Genomic DNA, 23,410 nt, shown 5'->3' on the forward strand with positions numbered 1-23,410 from the left:
CCTCTGGGCCCACCCCTCTGGAGTTTATTTTCCACAAAGCTTGAGAATGATCCTTTTAAAATGTCAGCTGCATCATGCCACTGCTCCACTCAAAGCCCCGCAACAGCCCCCTTCCACCTGGAAGGTCCTCATAACAGCCTGCAGCCCTCCATGGCCCCCAAGACCCCCTCTCCAGTCCATTTCCCTGGGAATGGGCCACTGCAGCCACCTGGCTTTTAATGTCCTTTGATGCGCCAAGCATCTTCCTGCCTTGGTGCCTTTGCTGGGCCTGCCGGGCCTCTGCCTGGGAGCTGCTCCTGGAAGGCTGGATGCACTGTCTCGGGCTCCAGGACTCTGTGCAGTGCCATCTCCTCACACTTGGGGAAGCGCCCAACTCCCTGTTGTACTTCCCTTTCCCCGTCCTGCTTTTGTTTTCTCTGCAGTTCCCCGTCACTTGACATAGTGCATATTTATTTCTCTCTACCCCTCTTCCCGACAACCTAGAACAAGCTCCATGGGAGCAGAGAATTGCCTTTCCACCCCACTGCTGTATCCACTGGAGCTGATGTGTCGCAGGTGCTCAATGTTGAACAGCGAATGAGTAAATGGAAAAACTCAGAACACTGGGCCAGGTATATATGGGATGGGATCTAAAACACAACCATTAAAAGATCCAAAAATCTATGCAAAGGGAAACCAATCTTTAAAGCGTTGCTTAACATTGATCAAACTGTGATTTAACTCTTTGAAAATGATCCAGGGAAGTGAAGAAAGGGACCAAACCTACCTTGAGAGGGTTTACATTTGTTCTGTGATTTACTGGACGGCTTGCCTGGAGTGCAGGTTGGGGGAGGATTCGACAGCTTCTCTTCCATTTTGGCTTCCTTCACATACTGGCACGATTTCCCCAACAGCACGATGCTATTAAGCACTTTCAGGGATATCAACCTAAAAACAGAAACAAAACAAACCACATCCGTTGGAATTCATCTAAATCCCTGTGAATGCCATCTACTACCATGGCTAAGGAGAAGGTGGGGGGGCATGGGACGGTGACAGATTAGGGATTTAGAGGAACTTAACACAAATCTTGAGTTTTCTGAGGCTTCTTTGCCACAAAGAAAAACTTGGGAATTCCTTAGTTCTCTTTTTTTTTTTTTTTTGAGACAGAGTCTCACTCTGTCACCCAGGCTGGAGTGCAGTGGCACAATCTCGGCTCACTGCAACCTCCGCCTCCCGGGTTCAAGCAATTCTTGGCCTCAGCCTCCCAAGTAGCTGGGATTACAGGCATCTGCCTCCACGCCCGGCTATTTTTGTATTTTTAGTAGAGACAGGGTTTCATCATGTTGGCCAGGATGGTCTCAAACTCCTGACCTCGTGATCCACCTGCCTCGGCCTCCCAAAGTGCTGGGATTACAGGTGTGAGCCACCATGCCTGGCCTCCTTAGTTCTCTTATAAGAAATTATACCATTTAGAAATTTTTCCTGGTATTAAATATTTTAACATTTATTCTTTTATTACACAACAAATACATTTAGCACATGCAGATGAACAAAAAAGAAAATAATAAAATTACATGATTCCACACCCTTATGATAATCACTGTGACATTTAGTATGTTATCTTTCAGTCGCTTTCTCTGAATACGCCTCTATTTGTACTTTCTTGCTGTATAGAAACAGGGTCTATTTTACAAGGCAGTAGGCGAGTGGAGTCAGGAGGCAGAGCATGGACTCTGGGGTGAAGTGTGTCTGTGAGTCTGAAGTGTCCTGAGTCCACTGCTTAGAACCTGTGTGCACCTGGGCAAGCTACTCAACCAGCTAATCTGGAAAGGAGAGCAGTCAGGTATGGTGCTTAGAGCAGTGCTTGGCACACAGAAATGGCAAGCAATTTTGTTATTACTGTTGTTATTTATATAACAATGTATCATGAATTTGTTCCATATCAGTTAATGTTCCTCAGTGACCTTATTTTAAATGGCCTTATAACATCACTATATGGGTTATCAAATAACAAAGCCCCAAACAACTCGTATTTCTGGATATTTAGATTATTTTCAATATTTTGCTTCTACTAAAAAGTTTCTGATTAAGAAAACATGTTAAATCTGTATTTCCTTAGGATACCTAGATACCTATGACTACAGAAATAAAATTTCTGGGTCAAAGAATATGAATATTTTAAGGCATTCAATACAAATCTGGAAAAAAGTATGGGAAGAAAAAAGTCTCACATTAACCTCAATGCCGGTTTTATAACCAGTGAAGAAGTTGGTTTTCTTTTTTAACAGGCAGTCTTGCATTGTCGCCCAGGCTGTGGTGCAGTGGCATGATCATCGCTCACTGCAGCCTTGAACTCCTGGGCTTAAGCAATCTCCCACCTCAGCCTCCTGCACAGCTGGGACCACAGGCGTATGCCACCATGCCCAGCTAATTTTCTTTTTTGTAGAGATGGGGTCTTGCTATGTTGCCCAGGCTGGTCTCAAACTCTTGGGCTCAAGCAATCCTCCCACCCAGCCTGCCAAAGTCCTGGGGCTACAGGCATGAGCCACCATGCCATCTTCTGCTCAGCTCCTTTCATGGTCTCCCCTCCCTGGGCCCTCCTCCCCCATGGCTGCTCATGGACTACTGCAGCTGCCTGGTGCCTGCTGTTCCTCCAACAGGCCTGTGTCCCTGTGCCCTTCTGCTGAGCCTACACTCTTCCCAGGTGGCTGCACAGCTCCCTTCCTTACTGAAACACCAGCTCACCAGAGAGGCCTGCCCTGGCCACCCTCTCTAAGGCAGCTCCATCTGCCTCTCCCATTCATCTCCTCATACTACTGTGCTTTTCTTCCTAATGATTCCTACCAACTGTCAATAGAGTGACTTGTTTTTCTAGTTGTTGTCTATTTGTTGTTGGGAATTTCTGCGACATCAAGGCAGGGCACTTGTCTGGCTTCTTTTTGGCCAAGCCCTAGACCAGCCCAGGCCCTGCTGCTAAGCAGCTATTCCCTGAGGAGCACTGGGCAGACAGCAGTAACGGCAGAGGCTGGCAAGTCCTCCCACCTTAGCTGGCAAGAGTGAGTCTGGAGGGAAAGAGGAGAAACTGGGTGTGGTGGGGAAAAAGTTCAGCATTTTATGTCAAAAAGCCCAACTGAATTCTGATTTTATTTTTTTAACTGAAGACAGATTCCTGGGTTTGGTGTAGTTAATTGATAAAGAACGCATGGACAAGGTAGTTTTGAGAAAGTTTCTGAAAGAGAAGAGGATAATTTAGGAATCACCCTGAGATGAGGATTAGAGTAGGTGAATAAAGTAGAAAGGTGAGTAAGCAGATCTGTCTGGCTGCACTATCCAGGTGGAGAAGTGAAGCAACATGGGGAGGGAGGCGACACGGGAGGCTGGGGGCACAGGTGCCCTGAATTCTAAGTAACTCAAGATTAAAGCACATACCCCTGGGTGAACTATGCACAGGCAACTGTAACTAAACAAAGGTTTTCAGATGTAGCATATACATGCTTCATTTCCTGATTATTATGTAAAGAACACTAGAATAATTAGATTGTCTAACAATTATTCCCATTGAGATTACAGCAATACCACTTCGTAAACACAGCACAATGTTAAAAACGTTGAGGGGCGGTGTGAGAATCTACATTAGAAAAGGAAGGTCTTAATATTTTTTAATGTCAAAAAATGAAAAGAGTTACATTCATATAGTAAACCATTTACATACTCATTCAAACAAAAAACAGGCAATGCTGTCCAGTGTGATCAGAACCTCATCCTCCTCTGTGAAACACTGAAATTAGCCACATGACCTACACACAGCTCTGTAGGACAAGGGCCTGAGCCAGCTACTGCAGGAGCTGGGAAGCCGGCTCACGACTCAGGATACTTGGTGGAGAGGTGGAAAGTGCAGACAGAAGCTACTTCAACAGAAGCTTCCTGAGCACGTGCCAGGTAGTGTGCTAAGCCCTGGGCAGGAAACAATGTGAAAAACACACTAAAAATACCATGAAACTGGAACTCTAAGCAAATCCACCGCTCAAGTTGTGACTGCTATGCTTACCCTCCAACATTTTTCCTCTGGAGGGATTCAAGTTCGAACCCTCTCAGACCACCCCTCCCTGAGTGAAGCTCCTGATGCACACCACCTAAGCGAGGGTGGAACAGGTTTCCCGTTTCATTTTTCAGTGAGTTAACTGACTGCCAGGTCTGGGTACTTTATCGTCGTTCACTTCTTGAGAAAAGTAACAATGGCAAAATCATCATTTTATATTGTTATTTTCTTCATACCATTTATTTCTATCTTAATTAGTTGTTAATTTACTGTATGTCTCCCCCAACCAAAATGTAAGATCATGAGACCAACAAACCTGCAGATGGATTCCACTGGTCACAGACAGAAAACCTACGCTTGTGCATTACATTTGGGTTTACGTGATGCCTGCCTACAGTGTGCTGAACAATTCAATGTGGCAAACATATTGGAGCATCAAAGATGTTTTTAAATATGAAAACATGTCTGGAATGGCAGGCTTTTATTCATCAAAAAAATGTGAGTGAAATCTAAATCTTAAGCAAAAAGGGCTTTAAGATTTTGCTAAAAATTAAAATAAAATCTAAAGTACTATTAATACTACTACAAATAGCAGTGTAGTTAATCTAACTGAGTCACAAATAAATACACTTGGAGGTATAGCTGTTGAATGGAAACCCCTGGCATAGATTGGGAGTAGTATGATTGGGATGCTATTAACTTCCATTACATCTTGCATTTATGCTTTACTGTATAGCCAAAAACATATTCAAGAATAATCTTACCCAAAATAGAAGAGTATGACACAGGCATAAGACAGGATTCCTTGCACTTTAATTGAGCTTGTTATAACTCTGATGAGCTAGCCAGAAACAAACCAAAACAACAAAAACACACAAACAGAACACACAACCACAGAGTTATTAGTTAATACTTAAAAGATTTCTCCATGCTGACTTTAACATTTTAGGCATATATCTATGGCCTCTGTCTAAAAATCCAAGAGGGCAGATTTGTCGATTTGTATCAAAATCTGCCTGCTTGTGAAACCTTCTGTGGTACATTTGGATTGGTTCAAGCAAATCTGGGATGCCTGTGGCTAGTGCAACAGTTTGACTCTTGTGGACTCTCTAAGTTCGGCCCTATACCTAGGTCATGAATGACACATGTACTTATACCTCATAGGGATGCAAAGCAGCTGATTTTTATAAAATATTATTCTGCAAAGTATAAATGATTTCATCTTGCTACAAGTGTCCACACCAGAGCCAGACTCATTTGGTGGGCGTTTCCTTACTCCTGTTTTTTTTGCCCCCCGTCCTTTCTTCTTTGACTCTTTTAAGAACCCCCAGTAACTCACAGGGAACACAAGAAAAATGGAACCTTAAAAGTTTTGTATCTAGAAAAACTAAACATTATTAAAAAATTAATTAAACATTGAAACATTTCTCTCTTTTGGATAGTTACAGTTAAATATCCATTTTCTTACTTCTTTCACAGAAATAAAGGAATAAAAGCATTATCCTTGGAAGTCTGCTGAATAAATCTGGTGGAATCAGTTAAAGGAAAATGTCCACACATTACAAGTGCTGCTGTGCCCATATATTAAAAGAGAAACAGAGAATTAGGGAGAAGTGGTCTTATCTAGTAACATCAAGTTATCCAAAGTCTATTAGGGTATCTTAAATAAACATCATAATGGTACACATTTAAAAAGACATTTAAAAATGCTTTTAATAAAAGAACAATAGGGAAGAGCTGGGGCAGTGGCTTGTCATATGTTCAATAAACTCTCACTATGAGAAAAGTGACAATGGAAGCCCTCAACTGTGTCATAGTCTTTACAGGGTAATGTCTACTGTATAGGCAATTGTGACTGAAGTTAACACGACTCCAGGATTTTATTCATTAATATGAAAGGCAAACCAATGATCACATTTAAGGCTTAAATAACTATACTTTTATCTAGCATATTATCAGTTAACTTTTACTCAGTCTAATTTCCATGAGACTTTAATACACATTTTTTCTTCCTTTTTTCGGATATAAAATCATTTTATGATCCAATGTAATGCTTAGAAGAAAAAATTGCCATCCTTGTGCCTTAATTAAAGAATTAACTTGTCACAGAGGCCTCGATGTATTTCTCACGGCTCCTGGATGCCCGCCAAAGCTGTGGCACACAACGAAGCTCTGTGAGCAAAGTGCTATGGAACGAAGCCCACTAGATCTCTGCCTAACTATATAACCCCCTTTCAGCACACTGCAGGTGTTCCAAAAGTGTTTTGTCAATTATTAACTATTCATAAATATTTTGGTATAACAGCCCTAAAAACTCATTTAAAGAATAAAACAAAGATCAAAGAAAAACTTTTAAATACTAAATCAAAAAAAGTTCATACTATGAATTTTCTGACAAGTACTAGACAAATAAGTCAATTATTATTTGGCAAAGCAGGATCATATTTAAATCCAACCATTTGACCAATCCTTACAAAAAAAAAAAATCAGGCCTTGTAGGTTTATCCTTATATTTGTATGTTTCATATTTCTAGTTGTAGTAAACAAATGCGGAAATATTTAGTATTCTATTTTATCAATCTCTTAAGCCTTTAACAAACAATTTTATTATTTAGAAGCCTCCATTTTTCCAAAATTCTAGGAATTCCTTTTTCAAAGCAAAAGAAAGCTATATTATGATGTAATAAGCAAGCTATTAATATAATTAAAAATGTTTAGGGATGTGGTTGTCTGTAAAGGCACACTGAAATTTAAATAGCATTAAGCCTATTAATCATCTGTCATCTAAAAAAAGTCAAGGAAGCTGGTCTAAAATATAGCTGGTATGACCTTCACTTTCTTTACACATTTCTTAGTTGATTTGCATGAGACTGCACCTATAGAAGTCTAGATGTCCTTTGGCAAAAAAGACAGTTGCATTTGTTTGTTTTGTTTTTGTTGTTTTTTTTTTTTTGAGATGGAGTGTTGCTCTTGTTGCCTAGGCTGAAGGGCAGTGATGCGATCTCGGCTTACTGCAACATTCCCTCCCAGGTTCAAGTGATTCTCCTGCCTCAGCCTCCTAAGTAGCTGAAATTATAGGTGCCTGCCACCACGCCTGACTAATTTTTGTATTTTTAGTAGAGATGGGGTTTCACCAAGTTAGCCAGGCTGGTTTCAAACTCCTGACCTCACGTGATCCACCTGCCTCAGCTTCCCAAAGTGCTGGGATTATAGGTGTGAGCCACCGTGCCCAGCTGGTTGCATCTGTTTTGATGTTAGAGTAGGTAGTCAAGAAAGAACATAATCAAATATAAGTGCAGCCAGCAAATATATATTTTTTCTTGCCTCAGCCTCCTGAGTAGCTAGGACTACAGGTGCACGCCACTAAGCCAGGCTAAACAAATCCTCTTAATTAACATTATTATAGCCTAACCTGGCTAGAAACTATTTGCAAGCCTGTTCTGGGCAATTCATTTAAATATTCAAAGTTGATAACTTGTTGAGGGTTGATTTAGTAAGTTTCAGTAGTACTTTTGAAAAAAAAATACGTATTTCTTTTTATTCTTTTTTTTTTTTGAGATGGAGTCTCGCTCTTTCGCCCAGGCTGGAGTGCAGTGGCACGATCTCGGCTCACTGCAAGCTCCACCTCCCGGGTTCATGCCATTCTCCTGCCTCAGCCTCCCAAGTAAAAAAAATACATACTTCTTGGGTATAAAAGCAGGAATTTTCATTGCAAAAAGTTTGGACAATTTTTAAAAAGTATTAATTACCACTGATAGAGAATATGTCTTCATTTGGGCATACCATAATTTTTTAACCTATTTCGTTTGTTTCTAAATTTTTATTATTACAAATGTCACTGAAATGCAAAGCTGTGCCCATAAATCATTGTGTATCTTTTATAACTATTTCCTTAGGATAATTCCTAGAAATGAAATGACTGAATTAAAGCATGATACCATCACATTGCCTTGTAGAAATACTGGATTAATTTATACTTCCATGAATATGTGTTGCAATGGCCACGTTAATGCCCGTGCTCAGATATTTCCATTAAAAAATATTTTTTACTAAACGAATAAGCAAAAAAGAGTATTCTCATTGTTAGGAAAGCCATTTACATAAAACAGCTAAGCATCACTTATCTATTGGATGGCTCAACCAATAGATATTTGGATATATAAGCTACTGCTATAATTTAAAACAAAATTTTCTTCCAAGTTATTTACCCTTAATTTTTATATCAAGTCCTTTTGAAACAATCATATCAATAACCCATTTATTAATATTCTATAATGATGGCTACTTTGTTACAAAAAACATTAAAAAGTATGCACTTACTAAAACAGCTAGTGGGAGAGGAATAAAGCCCATCCTCCGTGCTACAGAGTCACTATAATCAGTGTATGCCTGAACAGAGAAAGAAGCAAAAGATTCAGATTTATGGGATTTAAACAGCGTTTTAAAAGTACTATTCACTTATTATGTTCTAAACAGGTGAGGCTATGGAGCAAGAACAGAACCTGGCACTTATAAAATGATGTGGAAATCCAAATGTTCAGAAGTCTTAAATACAAAGTTGAATAACTTAAAATGCTGCAAAGAGCATACACTACTTAATGTTAAGTATTACTATTATTCTTAATTTGTAAATGTTTATTTACTGTTGAGAATAGAGATAAGTAGGCAGCTTTATGTAGCTTTCCTTTAGTTAATATTTCATGCTAAATTAAGCATTATTCAGTTAATTTCAGACTATGCCTTTGTTAATTTCAGACTACGCCCTTGATAAATGCTCACATTTTTCTGTCGGCTGCTAACAAGGTCAAAAGCAAGACTGGCTCTATATTCACTGTACACCTAAAGACAAACAAGAATGAAATATTAAGTAATATAGTAAAAATGTATCATGTGGAAAGACTTAGACTTTATTAATAAAAACATTTAATAATTAACCAGGAACAAGTGCTAATAACCAAGCAGACATCTGGGCATAATTTCCTTATTTGTTTTCCTACAGTAAAGGTAAAATGTAACCTCAATTCCCCTGAACTGTTAACATTCATAGATCTTCTAAACGTTTTTCTTTAAAGGGGAATAAATATCCAATGACTATGATCCTGAGAGTTTAGAATTTGGGGAAGAGTGACTATTTTAAGTAGTGTAATGTATATAAAATAATTTTGAAATTTTAAATTAAATGAATAGTTTAAAAAAATTACTGTTTGTCTAATCATAATAATGTCTTCTGAGAAAAATGAATGCTGAAAAAGACATAAAACTAAGTTAGGGAACATAGTAAATATGAAGGCACTTGTGAATGATCATTACCACTAAAAATTGCACAAGTGTCTCAATCAAGCCTATTAATTTTGACTTCAGATGCTAAATAAATGATCCTATGAAAAGGGAATCATTCTGCATTAAGAAAGCTGAGAAAGTAAATGGTGAAATTACTTTATCAGTGCTTTACAAAAAAGTACAAAACTGTATTTACTTTAAGTACATTAAAACATTCAGAAACTCATAATTGAATCACAGCTGTTGCAACTGCATTTTATTTTAAATAATTGCCTGTTGAAATAAAACAAATATTACTGTGAGACTGTTATTAAAAGTACCACCCAGTAAAATCTAGAAAACTGTGGAGCTATTATTTATTTTGGGACTGAGGCAGAAATGAGAAATACATTAGGAAACTTTCTTACGTTTTATATGCAATAAATCTATAGCCACATATCTATTTCTAGAAATTATCCAGAACATCTGGTTAGAACATAAAACAAATTTCTCAAAGTTTAAACACTTTCACCAGAAAAATGTAGGCTCTCGTCTTCTAAAACTTAGCAGGAACCTATTCATAATCGTGGAAAAAAATCAACTTTTAAATATAAAATATTTTAAAAACCTAGCCAGAGAGAAAAGTTTTGATGGTCTAAGTTTTAAAATAGAAACAATGTGATTTTAAAGTCTTTAAACAGATTATGACAGTGTTAACTGATCAGAATGATTTTGAGTTAGTGACACTGTCACTTCGACTACTGGCTGGTCTATACTTCTACCCCAAGATATGGAATTATCATTGCCTAATATTAAAACAGAATACTTTCAATAGTGTAATAATTTTTAGAAACTTAAAATTACAATTCTTACTTTAAAGTATTAACAAACTGCTATTATTCTACAACTTTTAAAAATTAAGCAACAGAAGTAAACTTTAAACATTGAAGTGCATATCAAAATACATACATCTGCAGTAATGTCATTGAATTTAGTGATAAAGGCATGTTTTACAATATCCACGGCAATTTCTGATCCAATTACCATACAGACATCTGGAAACAACACCCAGAGATGATCTGTAAATAGAAAAAAGAAAAACAACGAAATATCTTAATATGAACAGAATCCATATCACAGGCTACTAGAGAAATATGAAATCTCTAGAAAAAAACTGTAGCATTTTCAGTAAATGATGAACTAGCATTCAATTATAACCTTTATCAAAAGAGCTATACTGTATCAAGTTAAAGGATACTTCATTCAACAAACATTTATTCAGGCCCGGCGCGGTGGCTCACGCCTGTAATCCCAGCATTTTGGATCACCTGAGGTCAGGAGTTTGAGACCAGCCTGGCCAAAATGGTGAAACCCCGTCTCCACTAAAAATACAAAAATTAGCCAGGCATAGTGGCGTGCACCTGTAGTCCCGGCTACTTGGGAGGCTGAGGTAGGAGAATTGCTTGAATCCGGGAGGTGGAGGTTGCAGTGAGCTGAGATCGTGCCACTGCACTCCAGCCTGGGCGACAGAGCAAGACTCCATCTCAAACAACAACAACAAAAACCCAAATATTTATTCAGTACTTTCTAAGTGCCAAGAACTGCTTTACATGCGGGCTCCGGTGGTTTAGCAGAGAGCCTCTACCTTCACGAAGCCTACGTGCTGACATGCTGATGGGATGACTAGATTAAGCAGGTTCCTTAGAAAATCCTTTAATTCCATAGCTGCCTCAATGTGACACTAAATAGCTAGAAGAGATGTGTTGTAGTCTTTGTAGATGAGCAGTCTTCTCCTTCTTTGATCACTACAACGTAAAGATATTAATCAATCCTTTGTTTCACTGTCATACAGATGTTAGCCTGATAAATTTGCTCACCATTATGACATTTAAATGTCTATTCAAATAAGACCTAGTGTTAGATAGATAAATAGGGTAACCGTAGTTTACAATAATCTACTGTGTATTTCAAAATAGGTAGAAGAGAAGAATTTGACTGGTTCTAACAAAAAGACAAATATTTAAGGTAATGGATATCCCAAGTACACTGATTTGATCTTCACAAATTATATGAATACATTAAATTATCACTTGCATACCCAAACTATGCAAATTATGCATCAATAAAAAAAATTTTTTAATGCCAATTCAGTACCAGGTACCTGATGAAACACACCCACAGACAACCTCCTAAGAACTTGGAAAAGAATGTAAGAGTGGGACACAGCAAGAAAAAGATAGGGAGAAATGCTGACAAGGACCCACAGCAACTCAAGACCCAGGTAGCCAGAGGGTGGGATGGAGACGATACAGCTGGGCTATCCTGGCTGACAGTGTAGACAGCTTCTGTGAGTCTGGCATCACATCAGGTTTTGGAAATCAAGGGACCTCTTTCACCGATAAGCTCTGCTACTAACTGCTATATTACCGTGGGCAAGTTTTTTTAATCCACATCACTGGCAAAGAGCAAGTTTCTTAATGAGCTAAATTCCAGCTTCCTCAACCACAAGGTAAGGATAGTAAGTGTCTACACTTAATTATTATGAGAACTGAATGAGATAATGGTGCACAGCAATGTGCCTGGCATACAAAATGGCTAGTGCTGTTTTTATGTTCCTCATGACCCTGAGCACTTAGAGCAACCTTCCATAAATGGCACTTTGTTGGTGTTTTTTTTTAAAGAAATTTTAATAAACCTAAAAAAAGAGTGAAAACCTAAAACAAGAGCGAAAACGGTGAATTCATCAATAAAAGCAAGTGCTCCGTTTATCATATTATCTGCCATAGTACTAACAAACGAGGCAAGATAATTTATTAAAAGTCACAGTATAAATGAGAATATGACTTCAAATATCCAGCTGTCTAGGAGGCATAAAGACTATTTGTCTTTTGGTTTAACCACTCAGCTTTGGGAATTGCTGATCCTACATGTACTCTACTGGAACCAGTGACACATACCCCCTTCTGCCCTTCATGGACACCCTGTTAGGTGACTTAGTTATAAAGAAATATACCACCATTCACTAAAACAAATCTGGGTACACAAAAGAATCTAGCTGTGTGTACGGAGGAAGAGGCTTTTCCACCACAAGCCAGGTAGCCTACTCGAGCTGCTGTGAGATGTCATTTAATCTTATGGTTTCTCTATGAAAAAAACTTCTGAAAATGTATCTCCAAGAGCGTATCTCTCATTTTATATGTTTTTGATTTTTCAGTTACTTGAAAATTACCAGTGAATTAAAATAAATTAAGAAGAAGTTAATAAATGCCTATAACATATATAATATTGGGAGTAATAAATGAAATCCAAAACATGGTTGCATCCTTTAAGAATGAGATTCCAACAAAAATGTCAGACATTCAAACAAAAACTCTAAATTACTTGAGATACCTGAGAAATTGATCATTTCCCACTTAGCTCACTTAGCATTATAATTACCCATTTCCCCTTAATTAGCCTGTAAGTCCTACAAATGTCGTAGCATTTTTTACATTACCACAGTGCCTGCCCTTGTGCCTAGAAACTAGCATATGCTCAGTGAATGTCTGCTAACTGAATTGATAATGAAAATTTATGGAGTCTTGACTATTTCCTGTCAGCCTGAATTTAGAGACACACCTAAGTAGCAAAATTTCCACCTTACTTTATATTTAATTTATCCCTATATAAAATGCTAATCAATGGGTAAAAGATAATGTTACGGAAGAGCAAAGGTTCTCCTGGTTAACCCCTAAGATGAAAACGATCTTTCTGGATTTAGGTAATTAAAGTACACTACAGTTAAAAACCAAAAGGCTCAGAGCTGCCAGGCATAACAGGGCGCACTCACCTACTGAGTATACAGCTCCAGAGACACTGAGGAGTTTATGGAAAATGACAGCATCCCACCACACCACAGAAAACATACCCAATCCATTCTACTGAAACAGGTACATTCATGTGTCACTCAGCAACAGGGATACATTCTGAGAGATGTGTTGTTAGCCCATTTTGTCACTGTGTTAACATCATAGAGGGTACTTACACAAACCTAGATGGTATAACCACACACCCAGACTATATGGTATAACCTATTGCTCCTAGGCTACAAACCTGTACAGCACGTTACCATACTGAATATTGTAGGCAACTGTGACACAATGGTAAGTGTATCTAAACATGCCTAAACACAGAAAAGCACACTAGGAGACCAGGTGACAGGAATTTTTCAGGTCCATTAGAATCTTATGGGACCACCATTGTATATGTGGTCTATTGTTGACTGAAGGTCATTATGTGACAGATGATTGTTTCTCCAATACCCAAACAGTAAAACAGCCAAAGTCTTTTGAAGTTTTCTGCAATATTCATTTTATTCCATGTAAAAGAATGATTTTGGCTTAGAAGTAAAATTATAAGACACTGTTTTGTTAAGAGTGAGTTACCTGGATTCCAAGAAAACTGTTCCATGTTTCTTAGACAAACTATCAGTAAAAGTACATAATTTGTGAATCGTTCCTTAATATCTAAAAGAAAAAAAATCAACATAAGTACTGTAGTATATATAAACAACATAATAAAGCACATATATAAAATAATTATTTTAGCCAGAACATGATGAAATTATTAGACGATGTATAAATGTCTATAAATATACAACTTTATATAGATATATGTATATACGTGTGTATATATAGGCTGGTGCTACCTTCGTAAGCCATTGACTTCTTTTGCCAACATAATTCTAGTATGGAAATTCCAGTTTTCTATAAACTTCAAAAAGTATTCAAACCATCAAACTGCTCAGACTGGGTCATTAGGTTCCTCCAATGGGCTTTGGGGACATATGACAACTGTTTCCATTTTACAGAAGAAAAAATAGAAGCAAAGAGTAAAATGAAAGACTGGGTAACAAAATCCTTGTGTAAAATCCCAGACTATTTCCAATCTGGTAAATAGTACACAATTACTGAACTGATGAGTCCTTTAGCTGACAGAATCCTGCTACTACACTAGCATTTCTGGGGGTGTATGTAGAACTTGAGGGAAAATAACCCCAAATTGGGCTTCATAATATTTACCATAGACTAATAACTGTGTGCTGAGATTAGGTGGAAGGAATTTAATAAAAGCAAATCACTGAATTCTTGCTAAAGGCCAGTGTACACATTTCACTTTTTAAGCTGTTAACTTTCTCATAGTCTTAGATACCGTGTAATCAAGAAACGGGAGGAAATAAATTTGTCTGCAGTAAGAGTGGCACACCCATGTATGTGTGCCGATGTAATAGTGGGGGCTGTGACCAGAAACAATCACTCATATTAACAACCCATCTCAAAAGCTTTTTTACAGTCTGCTGTCATTTCCCTACTTTCCCACTGCCTCAGTAAATGCAAGCCTCACCCATATCATTCAGCCATGGCGCACCTCCTGTAAGCGCTCTGAATTTCAGTTTCATCCTGATGTACTTCATGGGACTGTCTTTGCTTCTCTTTTTTTACTTCCACCTTTCCCCATTATTCTCTAGCAACGTGATGCAAACTTTTATTCCACAGCAAAATTTCATTCTCTATAAGTGAATTGGCCTTTACTCTCTGTACCTTCCCTACATCCTTAAGCTCTTCCAGTCAGTTGCTGGTACCTTCTTTTTCAGCGTAGCTCAGCTCCTTATTAGTGATGGGTCTGAGCTGTGCCTTCACTCCCTCAAAGCCCAGTGGGCACTACTCGCTTCCTATTTCTAAAGCTGAAGCACTATTCATTATGAGTGTGAGCTCAGGGCACAGTGAGGCTCAAGGTACCAAGCACTGAGATGCCTCCTTAGGAGGCAGGGCACCAGAGCAAGTCCATGTGGAGTTTTCAGGTGCACCTGTTTTGATTTGTTCTAGATCACATGTTTAATTTATTCTGTGACTTCAAAAGAGGATACAGGTTAAAGGAAACTAAGAAAAGTCTGCTCTAGAATAAGTTCCATCAAAGTCTGACACAAAATATATTCTTTGTTACTATAGCTAACTGTGGATCTTAATTCATGGGGTTAAATTTACCAGTGTATCTTTAATTGGAATTCTGTAGAATTATTCACCAAGCTATACCTATATGTGTGCTGTCCTTTCTAATTTCCTTAAATGAATTTAACAATGAAATGTATTTATTTTTGATACTTCCCAAACATGTATAATATAGACTTGCTTCATTACAGAATTATCTGAAAATAAATGGCCTTGAGAAATTTAAAACACTATCTGAAATGAGCCAAAGTAACTTTTGTAAACTCTAACAAAGCAAAACTACTGTCGAATTTAAATTAACTGTATTTGATTTTTGGACATATGGCAGTTGCAAGTATAGAGAAAATCTGCAATAATTTCATTTCTAAGGATACTGATGAAAGGGGAAAAACTTATCTCATTAAAGGTGTATTTAGGGCAAAACAGATTTTATTTTTTAAGTTTTTATTTTTTTGAGACAAGAGTCTTGCTTTGTCTCCCAGGCTGGATGCAGCCTCCACCTCCCGGGTTCAAGCGATTCTCCTGTCTCAGCCTCCGGAGTAGCTGGGATTACAGGCATATGCCACCATGCCCGGCTAATTTTTGTATTTTTAGTAGAGACAGGGTTTCACCATGTTGGCCAGGCTAGTCTCCAACTCCTGATCTCAGGTGATCCGCCCGCCTTGGCCTCCCAAAGTGTTGGGATTACAGGCGTGAGCCACTGTGCCTGGCCCAAAACAAATTTTAGAAAAGCAGACTATTTCAAAATATGATAGAGATTAATAAAAATGGATAAATTTGGTAAATGAATGCAATTTTATAAGATGAAGGATGTGAAGGATGGCAAGCTTAAAGATTAAAAAGTGACACCATAAAAATTAACTCTATTTGGTAAGATAAAGATACAAAACTATATCTAACTATAAAAATGAGGCTGTTATGTGAAGATTTTTTTGAAAGTTTTATTCTTACACTTTCACAAGTTTTACATTTAAATGTTTTACATAGACATTATAAAATCAAGATTTGACTTTTAAAATTTGAGTTAAAAAATACTCAACTTTTAAGTTTCTCCAAAGTAAGATATAAAAAGAAATAAAATTTTTATGAGAATAACAGAGTCTGATACTGATAATCGAATATATATTACATAAATAATGCAATTAGCAACATATTTATACCATCTCATCTTCAGAATAGTCAGGGTTCGGATTAGAACTGAACTCTTACATTGATTAAAAATTAAAATTTCTAGGAATGTTTTCTCCTAACCTTTATTAAGAAGCTTAAAAACATTGGTATGAATGCTTTTAAAATATTTCTGATATTCAGGTTATTAAGCTTTTTCCTTGCTATATTACCACTAACAGGGATATACTTTAACATATTTGCAGTCACATTTTAAATATAAAATAAGTGACTATTTCCAACAAACATCCACATTTATTGCAGGTTTGCAGGCTTCTAAGAGTCTTAAGCGAGCTATAAGCTTACTCCAGACAACCTAACTCCTGAAGGACCTTTCTAAATGCACAGTTCACATTACCAATGGGTAAAAAACTATCTAAAATTCTTCATCTCAAGAATGCAAACCCAGAAAGGCTGGGGTTCCACATTCAGCTGACGCTTATGTTAAAATGAAGTGAAGAAAAGGATAATTTGTTAAAAATCTGGTTTTATTAACTAAACTACTTTTCACATGTCCTCAGGCAATTCCTCCAAAGAAAATATACAGTGAGCTACCACTGAAAGGGGTAAAGTTACTCTCAGATTTCTCCATGAAGTCTTCTATATTAAACCAGCATGAAGGACTGAACCTTACACTACATATCTGGCAACTCAACTTCTGATGGAAAAAAAATTCATAGGAAAATTCATAAGAAAAAGTTAGTCGATATGAGTATCCCTCCTGACTGGCTCTTATTAAGTAGCTACTACTAAAGCATATGAAGAAGGCAACATATTCATATAAAGAGTAAAAAGCACCTCTTGGTGACTTCCGATCTTTCCATTTTAATAGCTGAATGTTGCCTAGAATTTTTTTTTCTTACTTGAGAAGGGTCTTAAAATCTGCCTTAGGGTAAAGTTAATATCTTATAAAACTCTTAAAGGGTACAATGCAGACCACCTTGCATTGTAATATGAGCTACTTTGCTTACAGCAAAAAGTAATTTTTTTTTGGTGCTAAGTAGTAACCATTTTAAGCCAAAATAAAGTCCAAATTTCTTGTAAACTGATATGCATACCTGATCATTGCATCATTTTTTTTTCCAGAGTTTTCTTAAAACTCAAATATTGAATACCTAATCTTTCTAAGCTAAGAGGTTGGAATTCTGGGGAACCCGTTTATAAAAATGAAAAGGGGTATTAATTACATCAACATGCTGGCCATAAGGTTAAAAACATTCACAATTTCCCCCTCATAATTTTGAGGCTTTTATACACAAGGATTGAAAACCCTTAAAACTTAAGATCTGCGTGTCTAGTTTAAGGCTCTATAAAGAGCACTTACCCAAAGGAGGTTACTAATATGAATTAATTTTAAAAAAAACATGGTTTCCACAACAAACGAAATTCTTACAGTTGAATCAGTTTACTCTATGGTTAACTACTGAAGCAAAGTATTCTATAATTTAGTACCTTCCCTCCTTCCTCTTTCATTTCTAATTCATGATGCTTGGCAATCTGCACTTGAAAGGTGAGGAACATTAGTAAGCAGCAAGAATGTGAACTGCCTCTCAGAGCTTTGAGAGTCAGGTCTAGCATGGCCTCATAGAATCATCTAGGCTTTATGTTCAAGTTTTCCATTTGTTCTTTTTGCTCCTTGCTTAGTTTTCAAATCTCCTATAACTTGTTTGTTTTAACATATTCATATGCCATTATTTTCCTTGTCTAATATACAGATACAGGTAAAATTTACATACAGTGAAATGCACAGATCTTAAGTACATAATGTGATGAGTTCTGATCAATGCATAATTTGTGACACCAAGCCCTTAATACAGAAAGAAGTTCCATCATCCAGAAAGCTCCTTTGAGTCCCCTTAGTCAATCCAAATGCCCAACAAACAACCTCTTATTCCTATCATCATAAATGAATTTTATCTGATCATAAACTTCATATAAATGAAATAATACATTATATACACTTTTGTGTCTGGCTTTTCTGCTCAACATAATGCTTCTGAGACCTACATAGCTGACAATATTAGGAGTTCATTCTTTTATCTTTAATTGCTAAGTAGTATTCTATGGTATGGATATACAGTTTGTTTATTTTCCTATTGATAGGTATTTGGGTTGTTTCCAGTTTTTGGCTAGTATGAACAAAGCTGCCATAATAATTCTTGCAACAAGTCCTGTTGAGGAAATATATTTCCAGCACTGAATTACAGGGCAGGTGAACATTTAACTGTATAAGAAATGGCCAAAAACATCAGTTGTAATACTTTACACTCACACCATCGATGCATGAGTGCCAGTTAATCCATATCCTAACTTGTGGCACTGTCAGGCTACAAGAGCAGTCACTCTGGAGGGTGTGCAGTGCTATCTCATTATGGCTTTGTCTTTCTCCAGTGACATTTTCCCTAATAATGCTGAGCAGCTTTTCATGACCTTATTGGACATTTATAGATTTTCTTTTGTGAAATGTCTGTTCAAGCCTTTTCCCCATTTTAAAACTGGATTGTCCTTTCATTATTGATTGGTATAGTTTGTTATATATTCAGAAAATAAAAAAAATCTGTCGTCAGATATATGCATCTCAAATCTTTTCTCTTAGTACTGTGGCTGGTCTTTTTACTTTTTAAGTTTTATGATCACACATTTTAATTTTGAAGAAGTCCAGTTTCTCTCTTTTGTTTTACAGTTAGTACCTTTTGTGTAGTCTCCAAAAATGTTTGCCTAGACCAAGGTTGTGAATATTTTCTCCTAGAAGTTTTATAACTTTAGCATTTATGTTTAGGGTTATGAACCACCATGAATTAATTTTCTTGGGCAGGGGAGGGGCCAAAGTTCTTTTTTTTTTTTAACCTTTATCCAACTGTTCCAGCATTACTTGAGAAACTCTTCTTACTAAATTTTGTTTTATAAAATATCTTTTTTATTGAAATGTTATTTTTGTAAGCATGTAATATTTTTATTAAAATTTCCCAGTTTTAATTTCGAATATGGTGAATAGTGAGAGACATAATCCATATAAATAAAAGTGCTTTGGAATCATCATACTTTTTTTCTTTTTTTTTGAGACAGAGTTTCACTCTAGTCACCCAGGCTGGAGTGCTCTGGTACGATCTTGGCTCACTGCAACCTCCGCCTCCCAGGTTCAAGCAATTTTCCTGCCTCAGTCTCCCCAGTAGCTAGGATTACAGGTACCTGCCACCACACCCAGCTAATTTTGGTATTTTTAGTAGAGACGGGGTTTTACCATGTTGGCCAGGCTGGTCTTGAACTCCTGACCTCAGGTGATCCACCAGCCTCGGCCTCCCAACGTGCTGGGAGTACAGGCGTTAGCCACTGCGCCTGGCTGATCATCATACTTTTTAAAGTGTGTAAAAGGGTTCTCAGGACCAAAAAGTCTGACAAGCGCTGCTTTGGATGAGCCATGTGTGCTCTTACCTACGACCGGACTGCAGGCCTCCCCTGTAACACACCCCTCCTTCCTCAAGGACATCATCAAGCCAGGTTCCTTTAGGGGTCCTCTCTATTGTACATCTGTCTGGATTCATGCTAAAACACCATCATTTTTTCATGACTTGTGCAAATGTCACCATGGCAGAAGAGATGAATAATGTCTTCATATTCTTGTGAAAACACTTTTGACTCTGAGCACACTCCCTGGCAGAGCCCCTGGGACTGTTCTTGGGGGCTCCATGATCCACCACGCTATGTGGCTCTGGCTTTCAAAAACTATGTAAGACAATGACTCCAGGCACAAAAATTTTGTGCCTTCACACTTTTTAGGACTAGAACGAAGGCAGTAAATAATAACTAAATAATAACTAAAAAAGCTAAGGACTTAGAGACAATCTGAGATTTACAGTCATAGTTCTCCTAGAAGCTATGTGACGGTGGAGAAGTCAAATTATTTTCTCTGTGTTTCAGTTTTCACATCTATAAAATGGAAAAATACCACCCACTTCAGAGAAATTTCTAGACTATTAAGAAGCTTCTCAAAGTAGCGTATGGTGCTACACAAATGTTTCTAATTTTTTATCTCAAACATCTTGTGATTACAGTAACCAGAGATAAGAAAACCTAGTAAAGATGTTGATAGCGTAAGAGAAGGTACAGTTTAAGCTGAAGAGTGGCCCAGAGAAAATGTGCCATTAGGATTTCAGAATGAACTGCAAAATAATACTGCACAGAACTTCAAGTAGAATCTAATTGTACATACCGCTATTTGACATTTGAAAGAGATTGTTCTTTTCAAACTTCTTGAAAACACTTCCTTTAATTTCAACAAACTGAAATAGTAAACAGAAATACCATCTTTATGATTATAACAGTTTAAAAACTAGACTTGCTACTTATAAAACTTCCGGGAGAACAACATATAGAACAAAGAATTTTATCCCACCCAGAGTATTGCAGCTGAAATGCCTGTATAACTTTAAAAATGTAAGATAAATCTCATACTTACATTATTAGACATCATGATAGTAAGCAAAGACTTGTTGTGTGAGTTAAAAGCTACATTGAGAGTTGTTGCTTGAACCATTATAAGAATTGCATGGAAAACTAATAGAAGGTCAAGGAAAAAACTTAAATTTGCTTTCATATTATTACTGATAATACTATAAAATTTTGAAAGTGAATAATAAAGATGACTTTCTTTTCTAAATTGTCTTAATAAGTATTGTACTATCTTCATAATTTCCCTATTAGCTATAGTTGATATAAGTTTGACAGGATATGTGCAATCCACATGAAACGAACAAAAGTGGAAATGTACCTCTATGCATTCATTTATTTAGACCATGAATCCTTTGCAACAGGGTTGTTTTGTTCTTTCTGTATCTCTGGCACTTGGCACAGTGCTCAGGAAATAGGCCCTCAAAAAAATTTGTTAAGTAAATGGAATAAATTATGGTAAATACTGAAAGAAAAGACTAAGAAATACACATTCTGAATTAAGATAATTTGCATTCTAAAAAAGAAAGCACAAAATATAATTCTGCAAGTGATTTTCTTCCCTGATTCTTCAGGAAATGTGGAATGTAAGGCAGTAAGAAATATCTGATAATTAAGATTCTTCTTCATATGTCATTTTGAAGATATCCATAAACTGCAGAATTATATTTGTATTACATACAGAATAGTTAATTTGTATCTAAGAGTGGTAACTGCTTTACTCCATTAAAACTGGAACAAGCTTTTACCCTCACAGGTATCTTCCTACTTGGTTCTTTAACTTTCCAAGCATTGACCCAATTTCTTTCAAGTGTCACTCTTACAGAGATAGAAAAAAAAAAATGTTACACATTCTTGTGAATGAGTCCTGACTTCACATGGAACTTAAGAGCAGGAACGTGTGTATAAATATGTAGGGGCACACAAACATGTACACTGCTTATACAGTAAAGCACTTACTCTCCAATAGAAAAGCTTTAAGCCAGGGATGAATACACAAACACATAAAACCACCAAAACTCCTCCCAACCAATTTCACATTATACTTTTAGATAAATTCCATGTATTTTAAGCCCATAAAAAAGAATTCCTGGATTTAAAGATAACTTCAAGAAAAATTCTAACACAAGTATGAAAAATTATATAGATCTATGTCAGGTATGTATAAAAATACACTGCCTTTTTATTATAAAAGTCTTCCTTATAATCAGTTACACTGCAAACAGAACTGTTTTCCAGCAGCTCAAAGAGTAATGCATACATGAGGCTCTTAAATTAGTTAGTTATTATGACAATCAATTTCTCAACAGAACACAGATATTTCACATTAATCTTCAGAATACATACATTATCTATATTATCTTTAAATCTATAAAATGGCTAACCAAATAAAATAAGGTAGACTATGCATTAACTGTTGGAAATTTCCAGTAGGTCTATAAGGATACAGACATAGAGAACAGCCATGAAAAAGTGAGGAATCACCCCAATGTGGGCTCTTTTTCTTTCTTTAGGCTCTGTTGCTGTCCAATAGAGAGCATCTAATATATCTTGTCCAAAAGATGAAAACAGACGATCAGCTACCTAAAAAAAAAAAATTTGTAAGATGTTTCTTAATATTCCATTTAAATATGTAACTAAAACTGAGATATAGCTCAAATCCTGGAGATCTGTGTTTTAAATCCTAGTAGAAGGCAAGCTAAAGAGGAGTGAGGATCTTTACTTATTCACTCACATTTCTTTATTCTTTAACAAATAGTAACTGCTAAAGCATGTATAGAATTTCAATTAGACTAATTAGCTATGTTTGTAACAAAGAAAGTCTTAAATAGTGGCAAAAATAAAAGGGGTGGGCACATCTGGCCGGGCACGGTGGCTCACGCCTGTAATCCCAGCACTTTGGGAGGCCGAGGCAGGCGGATCATGAGGTCAGGAGATCGAGACCATCCTGGCTAACACAATGAAACGCCGTCTCTACTAAAAATACAAAAAATTAGCCGGGCGTGGTGGCAGGCGCCTGTAGTCCCAGCTACTTGGGAGGCTGAGGCAGGAGAATGACATGAACCCGGGAGGTAGAGCTTGCAGTGAGCCGAGATTGCGCCACTACACTCCAGCCTGGGTGACAGAGCACGACTCTGTCTCAACCAAAAAAAAAAAAAAGGGAGTGGGCACATAAAAATCATGGTTCCTCTGGTTTTAGCACTTTAAATTCAAACTCAGGATTCAAATTTAGGACAAATATATCATTTGACCTACTCATATCTAATATTTGTAAATAATGGTAACTGTGTTTTGAGGTTTATTACACGGAATAAAATATGCAGATTTACTTCCTAACCACATTTTCAGGTATCAATCTCCTTGAATACAGTATAACAGGTAAAAAGTGACATATAAAAGAGAGAAAAGGAGGGCATGATATTCAGGATTCAGTTTGAATACCACATCCTAACAGAGGCCTTTTCCAGACCATCCAATCTCTTGTGGCTCCTACGGTCTCTACTGCCTTAGTCTGTTCTTTTTCATCATA

General features: G+C 37.0%; 1 protein-coding gene across 3 annotated transcripts in view; it reads right to left on the reverse strand.

Annotated features, from left to right (window-relative positions):
* Nucleotides 1-23,410, reverse strand: part of TAPT1 (transmembrane anterior posterior transformation 1) — a 66,109-nt gene that overhangs the window by 4,569 nt on the left and 38,130 nt on the right. For all 3 annotated transcript variants that reach the window (XM_054484570.2, XM_054484569.2, XM_054484568.2), the window contains 9 exons: nucleotides 22,329-22,464; nucleotides 20,891-20,988; nucleotides 20,645-20,714; nucleotides 13,705-13,785; nucleotides 10,250-10,359; nucleotides 8,801-8,860; nucleotides 8,342-8,410; nucleotides 4,786-4,862; nucleotides 767-927 (listed from right to left, as the gene is read on the reverse strand). In XM_054484570.2, coding sequence (XP_054340545.1) covers nucleotides 767-927; nucleotides 4,786-4,862; nucleotides 8,342-8,410; nucleotides 8,801-8,860; nucleotides 10,250-10,359; nucleotides 13,705-13,785; nucleotides 20,645-20,714; nucleotides 20,891-20,988; nucleotides 22,329-22,464 — 862 coding nt within the window. The remainder of the gene's footprint in view (nucleotides 1-766; nucleotides 928-4,785; nucleotides 4,863-8,341; nucleotides 8,411-8,800; nucleotides 8,861-10,249; nucleotides 10,360-13,704; nucleotides 13,786-20,644; nucleotides 20,715-20,890; nucleotides 20,989-22,328; nucleotides 22,465-23,410) is intronic.

This window comes from Pongo pygmaeus, chromosome 3 (genome assembly GCF_028885625.2).
Source record: "Pongo pygmaeus isolate AG05252 chromosome 3, NHGRI_mPonPyg2-v2.0_pri, whole genome shotgun sequence".
Taxonomy (NCBI): domain Eukaryota; kingdom Metazoa; phylum Chordata; class Mammalia; order Primates; family Hominidae; genus Pongo; species Pongo pygmaeus.